General features: G+C 41.7%; 1 protein-coding gene across 1 annotated transcript in view; it reads right to left on the reverse strand.

Annotated features, from left to right (window-relative positions):
* Positions 1-202: 202 nt before the first annotated feature.
* IGBP1 (immunoglobulin binding protein 1) overlaps positions 203-22,051 on the reverse strand; it is a 32,709-nt gene continuing 10,860 nt past the window's right edge. Inside the window, exons 4-7 of the mRNA XM_025372762.1 lie at positions 19,428-19,623; positions 17,411-17,490; positions 15,897-16,009; positions 203-694 (exon numbers count right to left, since the gene is read on the reverse strand). Coding sequence (XP_025228547.1) covers positions 546-694; positions 15,897-16,009; positions 17,411-17,490; positions 19,428-19,623 — 538 coding nt within the window. The 3' untranslated portion in view covers positions 203-545. The remainder of the gene's footprint in view (positions 695-15,896; positions 16,010-17,410; positions 17,491-19,427; positions 19,624-22,051) is intronic.

Consider the following 22,051-nt stretch of genomic DNA (forward strand, 5'->3'; position numbering starts at 1 on the left):
CTTGTAGAGTGCTGGACTGCTTCATGGTGCAGGGTGTTATTATACGGCTTCGTATCATAGGCCCAGTAGGAAGGAGAATGCCTGGGCAGATCTGATGCTGGACAAATTCACTGCCCACATCAAAGGGCATCTCCCCATAAGCCCAGAGACCCACAGCTAAATGTCCCCACTCCCCCGTCAAAAAAAGCAGCTGATAGCCATATTTCTGTACAGGCTCATGTAGTAGAGGGAGCTTTTATTGTTTTTTCAGAGAATTCGGATAGCCATCGATTATACAGAGCCATTTCTCAGCACTCTTTTCTCTCCACTTAAGAAACTGGAATACAACGTGATGAAGATGATGCCAAAACAAGGCTGCTGGCTCACATCATCTAGGGTACAAATACACACTTAATCACTTGACACTTTATTGAATGCAAAGCAAGATTTAGCATCTTTGCCTTCGTCGTACAGAGCTGAAGCGGGAGCCCAGGGACGGGAGGACTGCATGGTTTTTCTTGGCGGGGGAGTTGTGCACCCTGCAGTCCTGTCGTGTTGTGGGAAGATCAGCCCATGTTCTGTCGGTTGCCATAGCCTCTAGGATGGGTGTCCTTCCAGTCATCCCACTCCCGGGCTCTGTGGAGTGTTTGTTCATCATCCTCTTCCTCCTTTTCTTCTTGTTCTTCCTGTGGCTGAGCTGCTTTTCTGAATTCCTCTAAAGTGGAAAAATTAGAAAGGGAGGTGAGAAATTGAGGGAATGTTAATAAGTAACGTCAGGGGCCTCAGTTCCACTCTGAGCACAACCACATGCAATGAGAACAGGAATACAGCCAGCTGCCTACCCGGGGCCCGGCGGAAGCGGGGAGAGAACTTGCATTACCTAATATATCGCATGTTAAAAAATAGTACGAAAGGATGCTCTGAGCGGTTTCCACAAGAAGGCAAAAATCATAAAAGGTGCCCCTCAGAATGAATTCTATTTTGGAAGAGAATTCTTGCAAAAATGGCCAACACCCTCCTCCAGCCCCAAAACAAAAACATTACCACCACCACCAAACAACCCCTGCAATCCAAAAACATGAAAGAAAAAATATTTATGAATTTGTGATTTGTGAGTTGCCAGGGGGGTGGATTGCAGTTGACGTTTCCTCCTCCATCCATTTCCTTCACTCCAGACATACAAGTTTTTGTGCATAAAATTGAAAATCACAGGGCAGTTGGACCTATAAGAAAAGCATGCCTACGTATTATTTTGCAGTACTTGAAATAGGCTCTGAGGTCCAAATGGCACTTATCATGCAGTGTACACCCAAAAGAAATTAAACCAACTGCCGCATCTCTTTTGCATTTTTTTTTCCTTTGTGAGGTAAAGTAGCATTTTCCCGGCTACTCTTGAGTTTGCTCATGAGAAATAGTCTCATTACTATGAATGAAATGTGTGGGGACCTCATCTAACAGCTCAGGAGTCTCGTATTTTTTCTTTTCTTTTTTCTGAGATAGGGTTTCTCTCTGTTGCCTAGGCTGGTGTGCAGTGGTGTGATCATGGCTCGCTGTAGCCTCAAACTCCTGGGCTCAAGTCATCCTCCTGCCTCAGCCTCCCGAATAGCTGGAACCACAGGCATGTACCACCACGCTTGGCTAATTTTTACATTTTTTGTAGACACAAAGTCTTCCCCTATGTTGCCCAGGCTGGTCTTGGCCCTCCCAAAGTGCTGGGGTTACAGGTGTGGGCCACCTTGCCTGGTTCTTTTCTTTTAAATCCTTTACTATAAAATAAAAGATGGTGGAAACCACACAAGTACATATAAAACAAATTTTTATAAGGAGGCCTTATAGCCTCCACTCAGGTCAAGAAACAGATCTCTTGTATCCATCCCAAAAGCCTCTCTGTGTACGTTATACAAATCAACTCTCCTCCCCTGCAAAAGTAACCACTATACTGCTTTTTACAGTAATAACTTCCTAGAGTTCATTACAGCTTTATTACCCAAGTGTATATCACTAGACACTGTAATTGTCCATTTGTACATTCATTTTTTTACTCAACGTATTTTTTAGTACAGAGTTGTACAACTATCACCACAATCCAATTTAAAAACTTCTATAACCCCAAAAGATCCCTTGTGCCCATTTACAGTTAATTCCCATTCCTTCCCTCCCTGCCCCCAGCTCCTAGAACCATGAATCAACTGTCTCCATAGATGTGCCTATTCTGGACATTTCATATACATGAAATCAAAATCATGTAATGTGTCATCTTTTGCAGCTGACTTCTTTCACTTAGCATCATCATCTTTTGTTGTTGTTGTTGAGACAGTCTTGCTCTGTCTCCCAGGCTGGAGTGCAGTGGTGTGATCTTGGCTCACTGCAACCTCCACCTTCTGGGTTCAAGTGATACTCCTGCCTCAGTCTCCCGAGTAGCTGGGGTTACAGGTGCCTGCCACCACAGTTGGCTAATTTTTGTATTTTTAGTAGAGATGGGGTTTCACTACGTTGGCCACGCTGGTCTCGAACTCCTGACCTCAAGTGATCTGCCTGCCTTGGCCTCCCAAAGTGCTGGGATTACAGGTGTGAGCCACTGCACCTGGCCTAGCATCGTATTTTTGAGTTTAGCCTTGCCTATTTAAAAATGTTTCGCTATCTTTTTAAATCTATAGGTTCCCCCTCCATCCCTTTCTTCCAAGTTATCTGTTGAAGAAGTTGGGGCATATGACCTGTAGAGTTTGTTTCCCAAAGACTGGATTTTGCTGATTGCATACTCATGATGCAGTCTAACATGTCCTCCTGTATTTTCTGCAGATTGGCAGCTGAATACAGGGGCTTGATCTGACTCAAGTTTGATCCCTTCAGCGTGAATAATTATAGGTGGTGCTGCATTCCTTCATCAGCAGGCATGTAAATATCTCTGTCTCGTTGTAATGTTAGGAGCTGTTGATGCTCAATGCCCAGACCCATTCATTTCCTGGGGGGTTTCAAAAAGGTGATGCCCTTAATTTTAACTTTTGAAAATTAACTGGAATACTTTTACAAAGAGAGCCTTCCCCTCATCAACTACTATTTGGTTGCCTAGTAGAAAAGATAAAATACTTGACTTTTTCCCTTTATTTACCATTTCTCAAGATAATGTGTTCCCTTATTAGCCTCTGAGGTTGAATAATTTGGACTTGTTTTATAATATAATTATAGGCGGGGACAGTGGCTCAGACCTGTAACCGCTGCACTTTGAGAGGCTGAGGTGGGAGGACTGCTTGAACCCAGGAGTTCGAGATCATCCTAGGCAAGATGGAGAGACCCTGTCTCTACAAAAAAAAATTTATGACACTTAAATTGGCTCAAAAAATTATAAAAAAAGAAAAGAACGTTTAAAATCTGCCAGGCATGGTAGTGCACGGCTGTAGTCCTACCTACTGGGCAGGCTGAGGCAGGAGGATTGCTTGAGCCTGGCCTGGGCTCAGAGTGTGAGACCCACCTCTAAAAAAATAAAAAAATACATAATTATGAACTTATAGATTTAAACGTATCTTATGAGTTTCAACCAGTTACAACTATTATTATTATTGAGACAAAGGAGTCTTGCTCTGTCACCCAGGCTAGAGTGCAGTGGTGTGATCTTGGCTCACAGCAACCTCTGCCTCCTGGGCTCAAGCGATTCTCCTGTCTCATCCTCCTGAGTAGCTGGGATTACAGGTGCCTGCCACCACACTCGGCTATTTTTTGCATTTTTAGTAGAGACGGGGTTTCACCATGTTGGCCAGGCTGGTCTTGAACTTCTGACCTCAAGTGATCCACCCACCTCAGCCTCCCAAAGTGCTGGAATTACGGGCGTGAGCCACTGTGCCCGGCCCACAATTATTGTTTTAAAAAACTATTTAAATCAACTTCTTCATTTTAGAAGTTTTCGATTTACAGAAAAATTGAGAAAATAATACTGAGTTCCCACATAACCACACCCAGTTTCTTCTTATTAACCTCTTACATTAATACAGTTTCTGTCATACAACTAATGAACCAATACTAATAAATTATTAACAACTAAAGTGCATACATTACTCAAATGTCCTTAGGTTTTACCTAATGTCCCTTTTCCGTTCCAGGATCCTATCCAGGACACCACAGTACATTTTGTTGTCTGTCTCTTTAGTCTCCTCTAGGCTGTAACTCTTTCTCAGACTTTCCTTCATTCTGATGACCTGGACGGTTTTGAAGAGTACTTGTCAGGTAATTTGTACAATGTCCCTCAGTTTGGGTTGCCTATTTTTTACAGAATTAGACTAGGGTTATGGGTTTTGGAGGACAATACTACATATGCTATCAACCTGACTTCACACTGATAATAACTTCGATCACCTGACCAAAGTGGTATTTGTAGGTTTCCAACTAAAGTTACTTCTCCTCCCTCCTTCCACATTGCAGTCCCTGGAAGCAAGTCGCTAAGCACAGCCCACACTTTTGGGGTACACAGTCATGCTACACACCTCCTTGAAGCAGGAGTATCTACATAAAATTATTTGAAATTTTTCTCTAGGGCAGATTTATCTCTTCTCCCTCATTTATTTACTTATTCAATCACTTATTTCTATCACAATGGACTCGTGTGTATTAATTTTATTCCTTGTGTGATAATCCAATACTGTTAAATTTACTTTCCTGCCCAAGTTCTCCCAGTTTTGGGCTGTGAGGGTTCAGCTGGCTCTTGTGTTCCTTTAACACCCCAACAGTTTTTTGAGCTCTTGTTTTCTAGTACAGAGAGCCCTGAGGTGATTTTTCAACTTTATGATGGTGTGAAAGTGATATGCTTACAGTAAAAGCCATACTTCATATTTTGAGATATTCAATATTGTAGTATAAAATAGGCTTTGTGTTAGATGATTTTGCCCAACTGTGGGCTAATGCAAGTGTTCTGAGCAGGTCGAAGGTAGGCTAGGCTAAGCTATGATGTTGGGTAGGTTAGGTGTAGCAAACGCATTATCAACTTAACCATATTTTCAACTTACAATGGCTTTACCAGGATATAACCCCATTATATGTTGACTATCATCTGACTACGAGATGCTCCAGGTACATCTTGTATATTCTCTGCCTCAGCCCTAGAATCAGCTATTTCTCCAAGGAGCCCTGGTTCATTTATTAGAGGATGGTATTAGAAACCAAGATTTGGGTGTTGGATGGACTTGTTGCTACTGTCAATTATCCTCTGTGAAACCAAATTGGCCAGTGGAAACATCTTCAAATTGGCTTTTGATATGACCCCAGTAGCCTTTGAAAGCTCCTTCCCTATCTTTTATGACAAGATGTTCCATGCTTATTTTATACATTTCCTGACCCAGAATTGTAGTCAGTTATTTCTCTAAGATATCCTGATTTCTTAAAAGAAAGAATATTGGGAAGAGTATTTCTGTCTCACAACTGGAGTTACTAGGTATCCTCATTGCTACTGGGCTGGTCCTTGTTTCTAAGCCTTTTCAGTGGATAGAGCAAAAGTAGGGTGTGTGTGTGTGTGTGTGTTTACTTTTAAATAAAATTTCTCATGCGTTCATATGGAGTACTACAGGGTTTAAAAAAAAATCTAAATTCTTTGGAATTACATCTGTATTCTTTCACATTAAAAGTCCTAGTTCTCAAAGACAGGACGATAGAATTAGAATATCTAATAATTGCTCATTTATATTATCTCACATTATACATAGTCTTGCAATAATAACACTAACTTTGACACCCCACCAATATAATTACTGAGAACTATTAAAATTTTGCATGATTTCCCCATTTCTCCATTTTTAAAAATAGTTATCTACATTATCTGGGCACACAGGCATTACATAATCCATCTCTCTTTTAATCCTCATTTCATCTTAATATTACAAGTAACTGTACATTTAACGCTCACTACCTGTCCTTATGTCAATGTTTCTCAACACTTTGGCTGTCTGAAGCTCATTCTCTAGCAAATTCATGGGATGGTGGAACAGTATTTCTTGAATTTCTGCATGTTGATAAATATCTGTACTCTATACTTGAAAGTCAGTTTTACCAGGTATAATGTTCCTTGGCTCACATTTTTTCCCTTTGAGTATCTTAAATATCTGTTATTCCATTTTCTTCTTTCTTCTGGCGTAAAGTATAGATCTCAAAACTGAGGGTAACCTAAGTTTCTTTCCTTTATAAATCACTTACTATTTTTACTGAGATGTCTGTGGCTTTTCTTTAAAATTCAGAAATTTTATTAGACTATGTCTTACTGGTCATTCTGGGTTATTTCTCAGGTACACGGTGTGATTTTTCTTATCAAGTGACCGTGGTGCTCGAGCCCTCCAGGACCAGGAGCTTAGGCCCCGTGGAGAAGCTGGGCCTGGTTTGGGGGAGCAGTTGTGCCTCTTTGGTGCCTGATCCAACTCAGTGCCTCAGCCCCAGGGAACTGGAGCTTTGGCCCAGGGGAGCAGCTGGGACCCTGGTGCTTTAGCCTGCATAGCACCGGGTCCCTGGACCCCCCAGGGAAACACAGCCTTGGCTAATCTGTATACAATGCTCTCTGGGCCAAACAGCCATAGCACCCCCACCTCCCTGGATCTGGACCAGACCTCTGGGGTCTGAGTCACTGAGGTGTCCCACCTCCCTGGGGAGCAAAGCCAACACTGCACTGCATCCCACCCACTGGAGCCCAAGCCACAGCTATGCCCCACCATTCCTGGGGCTGTGTTGCCACTGCACCCGGCCTCATAGAACTTCCAGGGTCCAGAGTCACCACTACACAGTATCTTCTTTCCTGGTGCCTGAATTGCCACTGTGCCCTGCTCCCTGGGGTCTGAGTGTCTGGAACACCCCTCGCTTCCCAGAGCCATGCCAGTACTATGCCCTGACCCCCAGGATAGGAATCACAGCTACATCCCTGCCCCTGGGCCCAAGCTACTGGGAAGTGCCTCAGAGTCATAGTCCTTGGCTTGGTGGGAGAGCGGCATCCACCTGTGCCTGAGACTGAACATGCACCCATGTCATGGGTGCTGCAGCAGTTCAAGAAGATACTGGACCCAGGACCAAGTTCCACAGCCACCCTGAGCACCTGTGCCTTGGAATATAGCACTGCTGTGGCTGCCTGTGGGTTGCGCCACACCCACAGAGATCCCCCCACCTCAACTTTTTTAATCCCAAGAAACTTTCCTTAATATTAACTTTTAGCATTTATTCTTTTTCCTTGCTTTGGCTTTCTTCTTCAGATAATCCTATTATCTATATGCCGGGTCTCCTTTACTATCTTTAGTATATGTCACTTTTCCTCAAACCCTGTTTATCTTTTTTCATTTTAAAATTTTCCTTCCTTTTACCATAGTAAGGCATTTTCTGTTGCATTCACTCATTCTTGTTTCCTTCTACTTTAGCCTATATTTCTGAAATGATTCATGTTCCCCAAGTTGTCATATTTCTGAGTTTTTCTAATCCTGCTTTATATTTCCTTCCATGTCCTATGTTATTTTCCGAATATCTTCCAACTCTTTTTTGAATACCATGTTTCAGATTTGTTCTGTTTTTTTTTTTTTGAGCATGTCTTTCTGTAGTGTTTTCAATTCTTTTCTAATTTTGTGTAGGGTTTGACTTTGATAATTTTCTGTTCCCTTTTTCTCAGCTTTGTGCTATATTTCAGAATCCATAAAATCTACCCACTTAAAAGTATACAGTTCAGTTGTTTTTTTTTTTTTGTTGTTGTTGTTGTTGTTGTTTTTCTTTGAGACAAAGTCTTGCTCTGTTGCCAGGCTGGAGTGCAGTGGCGCAATCTCGACTCACAGCAACCTCCGCCTCCCGGGTTCAGGCCGATTCTCCTGCCTCAGCCTCCCGGAGTAGCTGGGACTACAGGCACGCACCACCGTGACCGGCTAATTTTTTTTTTTCTTCTTTTTTTTTTTTTTTGTATTTTTAGTAGAGACAGGGTTTCACTATCTTGACCAGGCTGGTCTCAAACTCCTGACCTTGTGATCCGTCTCCCAAAATGCTGGGATTACAGGTATGAGCCAACCCACCCAGCCCAGTTCAGTGTTTTATATTTAGAGTTGTGTAACCATCACCACAGTCTGTTGTTCATTTTTACGTGAAATGTATTCCTAAACTTGCAGAAAGAAGCACGGTTCAGAGTAGCTTTTCTAACTTCATAGAGGCTCCCTTTCTGCTGTTTTTATGTGCATTAAAGAAATATGATTACTTGCTTGACTGGAGTTCCTGGTTCTGGTCCTCTCTCCTAATTTCATCTGGACCTTTTCTTTCTTTTTCTATTCCTGTCCTGCTTAATTTCAATTCTACTCTCAGCAATTTCTCCTCAGTGTGGAGTCCCTGTCCTGGAAGGGAGACCTGGTGGATCAACTTCAAGAGTTCATTAAGGACTAGACTACTCTATCCCTTTCAGACTTTCTGACTATTGGTCCCTCATACTCATCCCTCCCAGTTTCAACTGCAGTTCTTAAATGGGACTGCCATTCTTTCTAGGGAATATGCTGCTTTGGAATTCTGTTTGTCAAGTTTTTCAGATGGCCTGCCAACTCCGGTTTTCTCCTGCACAGATGCCAATAACTGCTGGATCTTGTGGCTACGGGTAATTTGCCCTTACCTGTTTTTATTGTGAGGTTCATGGGGATACACTGCCACCTATTTTCATTATAAATATTGTCCATGGGTATTTTTTCATATTCACTGAAGTATAACATACATGTAGAAAAGTATACTAATATTTGTATAGCTCAGTGAACTCTCACATATTGAACACATCCATGTAATCAGTACCCAGATCAAGATACAAAATATTTCTAACTCCTCAGAAGACCCTGTAGGTCCAGTTCCATTCATGATCCCCAACTAAGGGTGAACACTTACTAACTTTCAACCAGCACACACAAGTATTACCTGTTTGTTCAAGTTTGTATGAATGGAATCACACAGTATATACTCTTTTGCATCTGGCTTTTTTCACTCATAATTAGGTTTATAAGATTCAGCTATATTTCTCACAGCTAACAAACTATAGTTTAACCTTACTGCTACATAGTTTTCCATTGTGTGAATATACCAAAATTTATTTCTTCATTCTATTATTTATGGGCATTTGAGTGGTGTATTCAGTGTGGACTATTACAAATAATGCTGCTATGTTCAATCTTGCACAGGTCTTTCGTGGACATATGGTCTCACTCCTCTTAGGTATATACTGAGGAGTGAGACTGCCAGGTCATGGGAATATACACATGTCCAACTTTTGTGCATTACTACCATGACCACGACCACCCCTAGTTTCCCTGCCTTTATTTCCTTTCATCTATTTACTTTGGGCTTGCTTTGTTCCCTAGGCCCACCCCCCGCCCTTGTTAAGGTAAAACCTTAGGTAATTGATTTTATCTTCCTTTTTTCTAACAAGTGTTGAAAGTTACACATATTTCCATCTCAGCATTGCTCGAGTTGTATCCCATAAATTCTGATGCTGTACTTTCACTGTAATTCTGTTCAAAGTATTCTCTTTATTTTTAAATGGGCAAACAAAAATTTACGGTGTACAGCATGTTTTGAAGTATATATTATGGGATAGTTAAATCTAGCTAATTAAAAGATGCAGCATCTTACACATTGTTATTTTTGCAGTAAGAACACTTAACATCTACTCTGTATTTTATTTTTATTTTATTTTTTTTGAGATGGAGTTTTGCTCTGTTGCCCAGGCTGGAGTGCAATGGCGTGATCTTGACTCACTGCAACCTCTGCCTCCTAGACTCAACCCATTCTCCTGCCTCAGCCTCCCGAATAGCTGGGATTACAGCCGCCACCACGCTCGGCTAATTTTTGTATTTTTAGTAGAGACAAGGTTTTACCATCTTGGCCAGGTTAGTCTTGAACTCCCAATCTCAGGTGATCCACCTGCCTCGGGCTCCCAAAGTGCTAGGATTACAGGCATGAGCCACCACACCCAGCCATTAACGATAGTCACCATGCTGTATAACAGATCTCTTGAACTTATTTCCAGTTAGAAGTATTTTCTAATTTTCTTTCTAATTTCCTCTTGGACCTATACGTTATTTAGAAGTGTATTGTTTAATTTTCAAATATTTGAGAATTTTCTAGGTATGTTATTGATTTCTAATTTAATTCCATTGTGGTCTGAGGATATATTCAGTGTGATTTCAATTTTTAAAAATTTATTGAGACTTATTTCATAGACCGGTATATGATCCACCTTGGTGAATGTTCCATGGGTATCTGAAAAGAAGGTGAAGGCATACCTTGTTTTATTGTGCCTCACTCTACTGTGCTTTGCAGAGACTTTTTTTTTTTTTTTTTTTCACAAATTGAAGGTTTGTGGCAACCCTGCAGCGAGCAAGTCTATTGGTGCCCTTTTGCTAAGAGCATTTGCTCACTTCCTGTCACTGTGTCACATTTTGGTAATTCTCAGTTTCTCAAACTTTTTCTTTATTTGTTATGGTGATCTGTGGTCTTTGGTATTACCAGTGTAATTGTTTTGGGGCACCACAAACCATGCCCACAGAAGACGGAGAACTTAATGGGTAAATGTGTATGTACTGACTGCTCCACTGACTGGCTGTCCCAACCCTGCCCCAGGCCTTTCTGTTCCTGGAGACGCAATATTGAAATTGGGCCAATGAATAACCCTACTGTGGCCTATAAGTATTCAAGTAAATAATTTGAAAATTATTAGGCACAAACGCATTTATGACTGCTGTGTCTCCCTGATAAATTGCCACTTTATCAGTAGGAAATGCCCTTTCAAAATATCTGATAATACATTTTCGTCTTGAAATCTACTTTATCTGATATTACTATAGCTACTGCAGCTTTCTTATGCTTACTGTTAGCATGGTATAGGTTGAGTATCCCTTATCTGAAATGCATGGGACCAGAAGTATTTCAGATTTGTTTTTTATTTTAGAGTATCTGCATCATATACTTACTGGTTGAGCATCCCAAATCTGAAAATCCAAAATGCTCCAGCGAGCATTTCCTTTAAGCATCATTAGCTTTAAGAACTTTCGGATTTTGGAGCATTTCAGGTTTTTCATTTTCAGATTTAGGATGCTCAACCTATATATCTTTTTTTTTTTTTTTGAGATAGAGTCTCACTCTGTCACCCAAGCTGGAGTGCAGTGGTGTGATCTCGGCTCACTGCAATCTCAGCCTCCCGGGTTCAAGTGATTCTCCTGCCTCAGCCTCCTGAGTAGCTGGGATTATAGGCGCGCACCACCACACCCAGCTAACTTTTGTATTTTTAGTAGAGACGGAGTTTCACCATGTTGGTCAGGCTGGTCTTGAACTTCTGACCTCGTGATCCAAATGCCTTGGCCTCCCAAAGTGCTGGGATTACAGGCGTGAGCCACCTATATAACTTTTTTGTTCTTTTTATTTGTAACCAATCTGTGTCTTCATATTTAAAAAGTATCTCTTATAGGCAGCATGTAGCTAGACCTGATAATCGATCCCTGACTTCTAATTTGAAGGTTTATTCCATTTACATTTGAGGTGCTCTGGATTTGGCCATTCTATCAGGTGTATAGTGGTATCTCAGTGTGGTTTAATTTTCATTGCTCTAATGCCATGATGTAGAGCATCTTCTCACTTGCTTATCTGTGATCTGTGTATTTTCTTTGGTGAGGTATTGGTTAAGGTTTTTGGCCCACTTCTTAATCAGGCTGCTTCCTTTTTTTGAGACAGGGTCTTGCTCTGTCACCCAGGCTGGAGTGCAGTGGTGCGATGATAGCTCACTGCAGCCTCGACCTCACAGGCTCAAGTAATCCTCCCACCTCAGCCTCCTAAGTGTCTGGGACTACAGGCACAAACCATCATGCTTGGCTAGTTTTTTAAAACTTTTTTTTTTTTTTTTTTTTGTGGAGAGGGGGTCTTACCATGTTGCTCTAACTGATCTTGAACTCCTGGGCTCAAGGGATCCTCCCACTTTGGCCACCTAAAGTATTGGGATTACAGGTGTGAGCCACTACACCTGGCCTAAAACTGCTCCTTTTCTTATTGTTGGGTTTTAAGAGTTCTTTGCATATTTTGGGTAAAATATACAAAGTCCTTCATCAGATATGTCTTTTGCAAGTATCTTCTCCCAGGTTGTGGCTTGTTTTCTCATTCTCTTGATAAATTATTTTTTAAGTGGTTGCTCTAGGAAATACAATGTTCATCTTTAACTTTCCAGCCTACTTAGAGTTAAAATTATGTGATGGGGGGCCTCAAGGATGGTGCCCAACAATCCCAGCCTCTTGGTATTCATGCTCTTATGGAGTCCCCTCTCATACTGTTTGTCAGGGTTGGCCTATATGACCAATAGAATAGGGCAGAAGTCATATTCCAACATTAGATTACAAAAGATGTTGAGCCTTTTGATTTGGGTCATTCTCAGATCATTCACTTTGGGGAATGAAAGCTGTTATGTTGTGAGCAATGCTATGTGAGCCTCCTGTCCTCAGCTACATTGATGAGCTTGGCAGCAAATTCTCTAGTCCCATCCAAGCTTCCAGAAGACTGCAGCCCCAGCTGACAGCTTGACTGCAACCTCATGAATGTTTCTGAGCTAGGACCACCCAGTTGCTTCTGAATTCCTCACCCTCAGAAACTATGTGATACAATGAATGCTGATTATTTTAAGCTGCTAAGTTTTAGAGTAATTTGTGTACATGTATCAGTTCACATAAAACAGAAGAATCTCACAAACAAAATAGTTCCATTTACCCTGTCCTTTTTGCAATGGCTGTCATACATACTACACCTCATATATTATAAACCTCACAAGACAGTACTGTAAGTTTTGCTTTGAGAAGTCACGTATAGTTTTTTAAAACTGGGTTGAGGGAGATAGTCCTTTGTATTTACCCACATAATTACCATTTCTGATGCTCTTCACTACTTGAATATTTACATTTCTATCTGAATAGATACCATTCCCCTCAGCCTGAGGAATTTTCTTTAGCATTTCTCTAATGTCAATTTTCTGGTGAAGAATTCTTGTAGCTCTCATTTATCTGAAAATGTCTTAATTTCATCTTCATTTTATGGATATTTTTCACTGGGTATAAAATTATACATTGACAAGTTCCTCCCCCCACCACTTTGAAGATGTTCCACCATCTCCGGCTCCCACAGTTTTTAATGGAAATTCAGCAATAATTTATATCCTTGTTCTCCTATTTGTAATGTGTACTTTATCTTTGGATGATTTCAAAATTTCCTCTTTCTCTCTGGTGTTCTGCAGTTTGACTATAATGTGCCTATGTGTGATTTTCTTTGTATTTAAACTGCTTGGGGTTTGCTGACATTTCTGAATCTTGGGAAATCTTTAGCCATCATTTCTTCAAGTTTTTCTGTTCCCTTCTTTCTCCTCTCGTACTGGCATTCCAATTGCACATACATGAGACCTTTGTACATAATTCCGCAGGCTACTGAGATACTGCTTACTTTTACCCATTCTTTTTTTTCAGATTGGATAATTTCTATTGATCTTCAAGTTAACTGACACGCTCTTCTGTCAGCAACAGTCTGGTATTAAGCTCATCCAGTGACTTTACATTTTCAGATATTGTATTTTTCCATTCCAGAATTATGTGTATGGTTTCTATTTCTCTGCTGAGATTTCTTATCTCTTCATTAATTACAAACATCTTTTGCTCTCTGCCCTTGAGGATAAAAATAATAGCTGTTTTAAAGTCCCTGTCCGCTAATTCCAACATCTGAGTTATCTTGGGGTTGGTATCCATTGATTGCCTTTCCTTTTGAGTTATGAGTCACATTTTCCTGTTTGTTTTTTTCATGTCTAATAGCTTAGAATTGAATTCTGGACGTGATAAATGATATATTGTAGAGATTTTGAATTATGTTTCATTCCTCTAAAGAGTACTGATTTTTCATTTTAGCAGGCAATTAACTTGTCTAAAACCAAAATGCCAAATTCTACCTCCCTTGCATTGGGCAACAGCTGAATTCTCCATTCAGTTATTTTAGCCTTAGTTGAGGTGCTTAGAGTCCACTCTGTGCATGCATAGTCAGCCAGAGATTTCAGTAGGGTCTGTACACAGAAAAAGGGCATCTTCTCTGTGGTTCTCTCTTTTCTGGGATATCTTCCTTCATTTTTCAGTTGCTAGTCACTGTGACCTCAGTTCTCTCATTCCTCAAACAGTACTACTGCAAGTTCCTAACTAAGTTTGAGTTACCCCACATCATAGTAACTGCAGTTTGCCCACAGGTGAAAAGCTAATCCTTTCAAATTACCACTCTTCTCTTTTTGGTGCTGTAGTAGAAACAGAACTGAATCTGGGAATTTGAAGGTCGGATTTTAAATCCTAGTCAGGCCACTTTAAGTCAGTTCTCAGTGACTACTTCCTCATTTTATTTATTTGAGACAGGGTCTCACTCTGTCACCCAGGCTGGAGTGCAGTGGCATGATCTTGGCTCACTACAACCTCTGCCTCCTGGGCTCATGTGATCCTCCCACCTCAGCCACCCGAGTAGATGGGACTACAGATACATGCCACTACGCTCGGTTGGTTTTTGTATTTTTGGTAGAGATGGGGTTTCGCCATATTGCTCAGGCTGGTCTTGAACTCCTGAGCTCAAGCAATCCGCCTGCCTCAGCCTCCCAAAGTGTTGGGACTAAAGGTGTGAGCCACTGCGCCCAGCGCATCTTATTTATTTTTATTTTTTTTCTTTTTGTTTTCACCTATTTGTCCCAGAGCACTTTCTCATCTTAAAATGAGAAGAAGAATGTCTGCTTCATGAAGTTTTAAGAGGATCAAATGAAGCTGAGCGTGGTGACTGATGCCTATAATCCCAGTGCTTTGGGAGGCTGAGGCAGGAGGATTGCCTGAGCCCAGGAGTTTGAGACTAGCCTGGAAAACACAGTGAGACCCTGTCTCTATTTTTCCTTTTTAAAAAAGGATCAAATGGGTTAATATATGAGATAAGGAAACTGAAGCTCAGAGGGACTAGGATATTCCATCTATTAAGTGACAGGAGGGTCAGACACAGTGGCTCATGCCTGTAATCCCAGCACTTTGGGAGGCCGAGGTGGGTAGATCACCTGAGGTTAGGAGATCAAGACCAGCCTGACAACATGGTGAAACCCCATCTCTACTAAAAATACAAAAAGTAGCCAGGCATGGTGGCAGGTGCCTGTAATCCCAGCTACTCGGGAGGCTGAGGCAGGAGAATTGCTTGAACCCAGGAGGCGGAGGTTGCAGTGAGCCAAGATCACGCCATTGCAGTCCAGCCTGGGGGACAAGAGTGAGACTTCGTCTCAAAAAAATGTGACAGGAGTCAGACTGTTCATCCCAGGTCTGTCCATACTTTTTCTGTTATACCCTATTGCTTCCACCTTTTTGATGGCCACCCTCTCCATCTTGCCCTTCCAAAGACAATTCCAAGTACCCATTATGACCCAATTACTAAGTTGGGCATTAAAGGTACAGTAAGCCAAAGTCCCTGCCCTCAAGGAGTTCCAAGTATCATTTCCTCCTTGTAAGTGCTGACTCTCCTTCAGCTTACACCTGTTTTGGTGACCTTCCAGTACCTTCAGGTAGTTGTTTTTAAAAATATTTTGTTCAGTTTGTAATTGTTATCCTGTATGAAGGGCTGGCCTGATACAACCTACTCTGCCATTACCAGATGTGGAACTGCTATCCATACACTGAGTTTTCTACACAGCTTGCTCTGTTTTTATGTCATGACATTTGGAGAGATTTACAAACTATGCTACCACTGTCCCCATCCTCCCATAATCATTTGCTATCTAATAATAAACATAATACTGCCTAGAATCTTTCTATTACTCAGAATCTTTGTCCCCACTATTTCTGCTCCTAAAGGGCAACTATACTTGGTGAGAACTTAATTGCCAGGGAGTAAAAGACCAGTGGTACAACTATTTCCCTCCTACCCCGTCATACCTGGTGTTGCCTTGGCTATTCCCTGATCCGGTAATGCTCCATATTTCCGATGTTGCTCATACCAGTCACTCACCGTCATAGTTGCCAGACTTGGATAACCAGCTCCAAATACTCTGCAAAAATTACACTGCATTTAGAAAACGAAAAAAAAAAAAAAAAACAACTACTACTAAAAAGTCTCTTTAACAACAAAGTCTGTGTCCATTTCAGCCTTGTTCCCTACCCAGTCAACTTCTGAGGAGTTGTGCAAACTCATGGGAGGATATGTAAAAAGAGGCATCCAGAAAGGGGCATTAAAGTCCAGAGCTTTCATGAGAAGATAAATAGCCCAGGATCATCTCCCATTAAGCAATCCCAGAGGCCAATACTCCACAAAGCAGTGAAGACACCATGGAATGGGTATTCACAGTTGGTGACTCTGAAAGGTACAGAAAACAAGGAGACTCTCATGCCACCCTAGGGAAAAGTATCTCAAGAACTCAGAATTAAATCATAGGGAGGCAAATATGTCCTTTTGAGAATTGTAGCTGAAGGCAGGAAGAGTGCGAATAATGTTTAAAAAACAAAACAAAACAAAACAAAAAAAAACCTTTAAAGTATACAATTCCCCATTCAATTATTTTCCTTTTTTCTGTTTTATTTGTTTGTTTACATGTGCGCCTTTTTTTTTTTTTTTTTTTTTTTTTTTAAGACGGAGTCTCACTCTGTCGACCAGGCTGGAGTGTAGTGGGGTGATCTCAGCTCATTGCAGCCTCTACCTCCTGGGTTCATGCGATTCTCCTGCCTCAGCCTCCTGAGTAGCTGGGATTACAGGTGCCCACCAACATGCCTGGCTCATTTTTCTATTTTTAGTAGAGATAGGGCTTTGCCATGTTGGCCAGGCTGGTCTTGAACTCCTGACCTCAGGTGACCCGCCTGCCTCGGCCTCCCAAAGGGCTGGGATTACAGGCGTGAGCCACCATGCCTGGCCCATGTGTGCCTATTTTTAAGCTTGAGTTTGTGAAGGAAGTGTCTGAGGAAGACAGACATGGTGAAAGTTTCGGGAGAGATAATATCCCTTTGATAAAAGAACAACTTCCGTAGGTGAGATCATGACTTTTCTTTTCTTTTTTTTTTTTTTTTTGAGACGGAGTTTCACTCTTGTTGCCTAGGCTGGAGGGCAGTGGCGTGATCTCGGCTCACTGCAACCTCTGCCTCCCAGGTTCAATCGACTCTCCTGCCTCGGCCTCCCTGGTAGCTGGGATTACAGGCATGCGCCACCACGCCCAGCTAATTTTGTATTTTTAGTAGAGACGGGGTTTCTCCATGTTGGTCAGGCTAGTTTCGAACTCCCGACCTCAGGTGATCCACCCACCTCGGCCTCCCGAAGTGCTAGGATTACAGGCGTGAGACACTGTGCCCGGCCGAGTTCATGACTTTTCAACATCACTCAGTCTGTGGGTCACTCATGAATTGCCACATTGAACCATAAAAGCAGAGGGCTGCAAAGCAAACCCCTTTCTAGTACTACCTACTTGGCTTGGGCCGTGTTCCGAGTGAGAATGAAGGGTTTCACTGGAGGCCTCTCTTGGCGAGATGAGTTAGAAGTTGATGCCTAAAAAGGAAATTAATTATGAGAGGTGAATTTGCCATTTTACTCAACCTACCATATGGGCTCTCAAGTCTTCGGGTGCTTGAAAAACTCTGGATTCAAAATTCACTTTCTATTTATCAGTCTCTAAGATATAGCAGCAGAACACTAATGGTGGAGGTTCCTTAGCTCTCCTGAGGGGGCCTGAGTACCTTACAAAAAAGACAGAAAGTTCTCCCAGGAATCATATCACTAGAAGTAAAAAAAATTACTTGGCTTTAAAATACCCTGTCCAAAGAAGAAGATTCCAAAGTCCTCTTCCATGTTCCATCTAAATCCCTTGAGGTGAACTTGAAGCCCCTTTCCTCAGCCTGGCCTTCAGTTAAAAAGTTGAATCACTACAACCTTTCTTCTAAAACCTCTTCCAATGTAATTATGCACTTAACTGTCAAGAACTTCTACGGCGCTTTAGAAGTCAATGTTCCTAAATGAAAGGGACAAGGAATAGTTGGTAGTTTCCATATAGAGGTATATAGAAAAGTTTCAAGGAACCTTGGCTTTCTAGGGGCATGCTGAAACAAAGGATGGTTAAAGAAAAGGTGCTCACTTAGTTCTAGCTCGATCACTTTCAGAACCAATTCCAATACCACATGAGAGGACATTAAAACAACACGACAATTACAACCAACAAACAAATGAACAAGAAAAAACAAAAAACCCACACACAAAGAAAGGGACAGGGCAGGACCCAGAAAAGTCCAGCCTTAAAATGCTTGTAAAGCACTCATCTAGACATGCTCAAGGGGCCTTATGACCTTAGAATACTAATTGTTCATTCTTTGATCTCTTAACATGAAGAACTAGGTTGATGTTATCCTGAGGCAAGAGCTCCTGGGCTAATTAGTACAAATCAAATTAGGAAGAGGTTTCTCTGAGGACTTAAATAAATGCCTGTGACTTGCTGATAAATTCAACCCAATTCATGTTGTGTCCTGAACCAAAGAACAAGTGGCAGCAGAGCCTATTCTTTTGAAGTGGCAGCTCCAAAACAGGGTTATGATGTTCAAAGACAGCCAAAGCTGTTACACCAGGTTTCTTTACCAGTTTACTGGACACTCTGTGCATGGAAATGTCCTTGCTGTGCCTCCTACATGGGTAATCTAAAGGTGTGAGAGTGCATCATTGTGGCAAGGTTAAATTCTAATTCCTCCTCCAACCTAAGCATATCCCCCTGGTCTTTTGTTTCAGATTCTTCCTACTCTTTTCTCCCTCTCCTCCAGTTCTACCTTTCTTCTCCATTCCTATCCTCTTTCTCTCTTCCCCTTTATTATAGTCAGCACAATTTTTTTTTTTTTGAGATGGAGTCTCATTCTGTCACCCAGGCTGGAGTGCAGTGGCATGATCTCAGCTCATTGCAACCTCTGCCTCCCAGGTTCAAGCAATTCTCCTGCCTCAGCTTCCTGAGTAGCTGGAATCACAGACACGCACCACCATACCCGGCTAATTTTTGTATTTTTAGTAGAGAGGGAGTTTTGCCATATTGGCCAGGCTGGTCTCAAACTCCAGGCCTCAAGTGATCTGCCCGCCTTGGCATTCCAAAGTGCTGGGATTACAGGCATGAGCCACCATAGTGGCCAGTTAGCACAGATTTTAAAAGGTTTAACTCCCTATGCCTTCCTTCAGCAGCCACAGCTTTCCACAACCAAAACCAATTTTTATTTCAGAGACTTTTCTGTCCCCCATGGTATACCACAACATTACAAATGACTACAAGTGTGTTACAGATTAAAAAGCACTGGGGAGCACATTAAATTAAAGAGAAAGTTACTCTCGTGACCCTTTGGCCTTTCTATACTCATCTTGATAAAAACAGTGATTTTATGGAGACTTAACAGGATCTTAATTTGATCTCCTGTAGAATACTCAAATCTCTGGCAGTAGCTTTCTTTGGCCAGGCTTACCTCTCTTGAAGAGTCTCTTTCTCTCAGGATCTTTATTTCCTGGTCAATGCTCTCAATCTCTTCTAAGCTGATATCAATCCACCTCTGAAGGTGAAGATGATAATATTCACGAACACGCTCATCATCTGCTTCACCACTTTCCACAGCAGATTTCATTGCAGACAACCTATGCTCCAACTCCTTCTTCTGCTTGTATCTGTTCCACAGAAAAGCATTACCCATGAACTTACAAATAAAGAGGTATTCCTTCAAAAGAAGGCCTCAATAAGATTTCATCTTTGCAAATGACCGGGTAGTAAGCACGCCAATTTCCACTTTGGCAGGAATATAGATTCTATACCCCAGAGTTTGCCACCAGGCAGTTCCCTCAGATGACAAGGACCCAGCAGGGGCTGAGGAGTACATTCTGAAGCCAGAAAAATACAGAAGTAACCGGATCTCAGCAACTCTTTTAGGGACGATGAGTACCTTAGTCATTTGATTATACTGACCTTTACTAGGGTGGGTGCTTAGAATCGCAAATTAGTGCTTCCTATGATGCTTCCATTTTGAGAATTACACCTTCAAAGAATCGTAGAATCTTAGAGGTCATTTACCTGCCACTGATGCAGGAATGCCTTGTGAAACAGCCTAAAAAATGGTCAACTCTTTTTTTCTTCTGGGCAAAATGTTCCCAGCTCTTCTGGCTTATCTTTATATCATCTGAAGACTCGTAACCACCCTGGCTACTTTTCTTTTTCAGGATGCATTCTAGTATGTCATCTGACAAATATCTACTGAGTACCTATTGCGTGACAGGCACCATTCTCAGTGCTGGAGACACAGCAGTGTATGAAAGAAAAGTCCTTGGTCTCATGAAGCATTCATTCTAGTGGAGTAGACAAAAAGAAATAGATGAGTTAGGTTGTGATAAGTGCTATGAAAGAGCAAAAAGTAAGGTCAAGTGCATACGGTGATGGTGGAAAAGTAGTGGTGCTATTAGATACAAGGTAGTCAGAAGAGACCTCTCTGAAAAGGTGACAGTGAACAAAGGCTTCAGGAAAGTAACTATGCCAATATCTGGAAGACTATGCTAAGGAAGACGAGCAAATACAAAGGCCATGAGGTGGGAAGTGTGCCTGGCCTGACACGGCTGAGAAATATCAAGGTGGCCAGTGTGGCTGAGGTCAAGAGGAGTGATAGAAAATGAAGTCAGACATAGCCAGGGCCATAATGTGTAGAACCTGGTAGGTCGCAATAACCAAAATATCAAATATCATGATATTTTGAATGGGAAAGCCACTGGAGGCTTTTGAATACATGACATGAATAGAGTGACATTAAAAGACTTTTTAAAATATGGGCCACTCTGGCTGTTGTGTGGAGTACAGGCTGTGGGAGCTATGAGGCAAGGATATAAGCAGGCAAAGCAATTAAAAGGATACTGCCACAATCCAAGTGAGAGATGGTGACCTGAAACAGGAAGGTAGTGATGGAGATAGTGGGATGCGGGTATATTTAAAATATAAAATAGATAGGATATGTTGATTTATTGGATGTAAGAGCCTGAAGGAAAGAGAGAAGTCAAGGAAAAACATCAAGATTTCCAAGAGACGTATCTTGAAATATCTCTGCTTGAAATCCCACTTTAGACTCTCCAGAATCAGATGTTCCTCTGTAGGTCTTCACCCAAATCAGGGTGTCTTAAGCTGAAGTCCACAGAGAGTTCAGTGTGGTGGGGGTGGTCCTTGAACTCCCTCAAATTTTATACAGAACTCTACCTATATGCTTTCTCTTTCTTTGGCTGAGAAATTTGTATACATTTTATCAAATTATCAAAGGGGCAAGGGGTCCATGACCCATGAAAAGTCAAGAACCGGCCGGGCGCAGTGGCTCGGCCCTGTAATCCCAGGACTCTGGGAGGCTGAGGGGGGTGCATCATGAGGTCAGGAGATCGAGGCCACCCTGGCCAACATGGTGAAACCCCATCTCTACTAAAAACACAAAAATTAGCTGGGCGTGGTGGCGTGCGCCTGTAATTCCAGCTACTTGGGAGGCTGAGGCAGGAAAACTGCTTGAACTAGGGAGTGGGAGGTTGCAGTGAGCCGAGATCGTGTCATTGCACTCCAGCCTGACGCCAGAGTGAGACTTCATCTCAAAAAAAAAGAAAAAAAAAGTCAAGAACCACTGTTCTGAAAAGGCTATTTAAAAAAATTTTAGGCTCTTCTGTTCCTTTTACTTAACAATTGAACATTTACTATAATGTTACAAATAACTGACACATCATCATCCTAGGAAGCTTTTTGAGTAAAACACTACAAAGAAATACAATTCCTAGTTCATGAATGCTATCAGAGATACCGCTTGAGAATGTTTAACTCCAGTCTCACTCCTATCCCCAACCCTCTTTCCTGGATGTACCTAAGTCACAGGAAAAAAATAACATATGAGGACCTTAGGATGATACAATTCAGGGTAAATTCGGGGTTAGTCTAGTAGTCCTCTGAATAAGGTTCTTTTGTTTCTGTTCCCATTCTCTGCATGCTTAAGGCCTAACTACTGTACTCTGCTGCTCCTTCCTTTTCTTCTATTTCCTAGCTTCTATGACTTTGCTCATCATCTTTTTTTTTTTGAGACAGAGTCTT

Source organism: Theropithecus gelada, chromosome X, assembly GCF_003255815.1.
Source record: "Theropithecus gelada isolate Dixy chromosome X, Tgel_1.0, whole genome shotgun sequence".
In the NCBI taxonomy this organism is placed as follows: domain Eukaryota; kingdom Metazoa; phylum Chordata; class Mammalia; order Primates; family Cercopithecidae; genus Theropithecus; species Theropithecus gelada.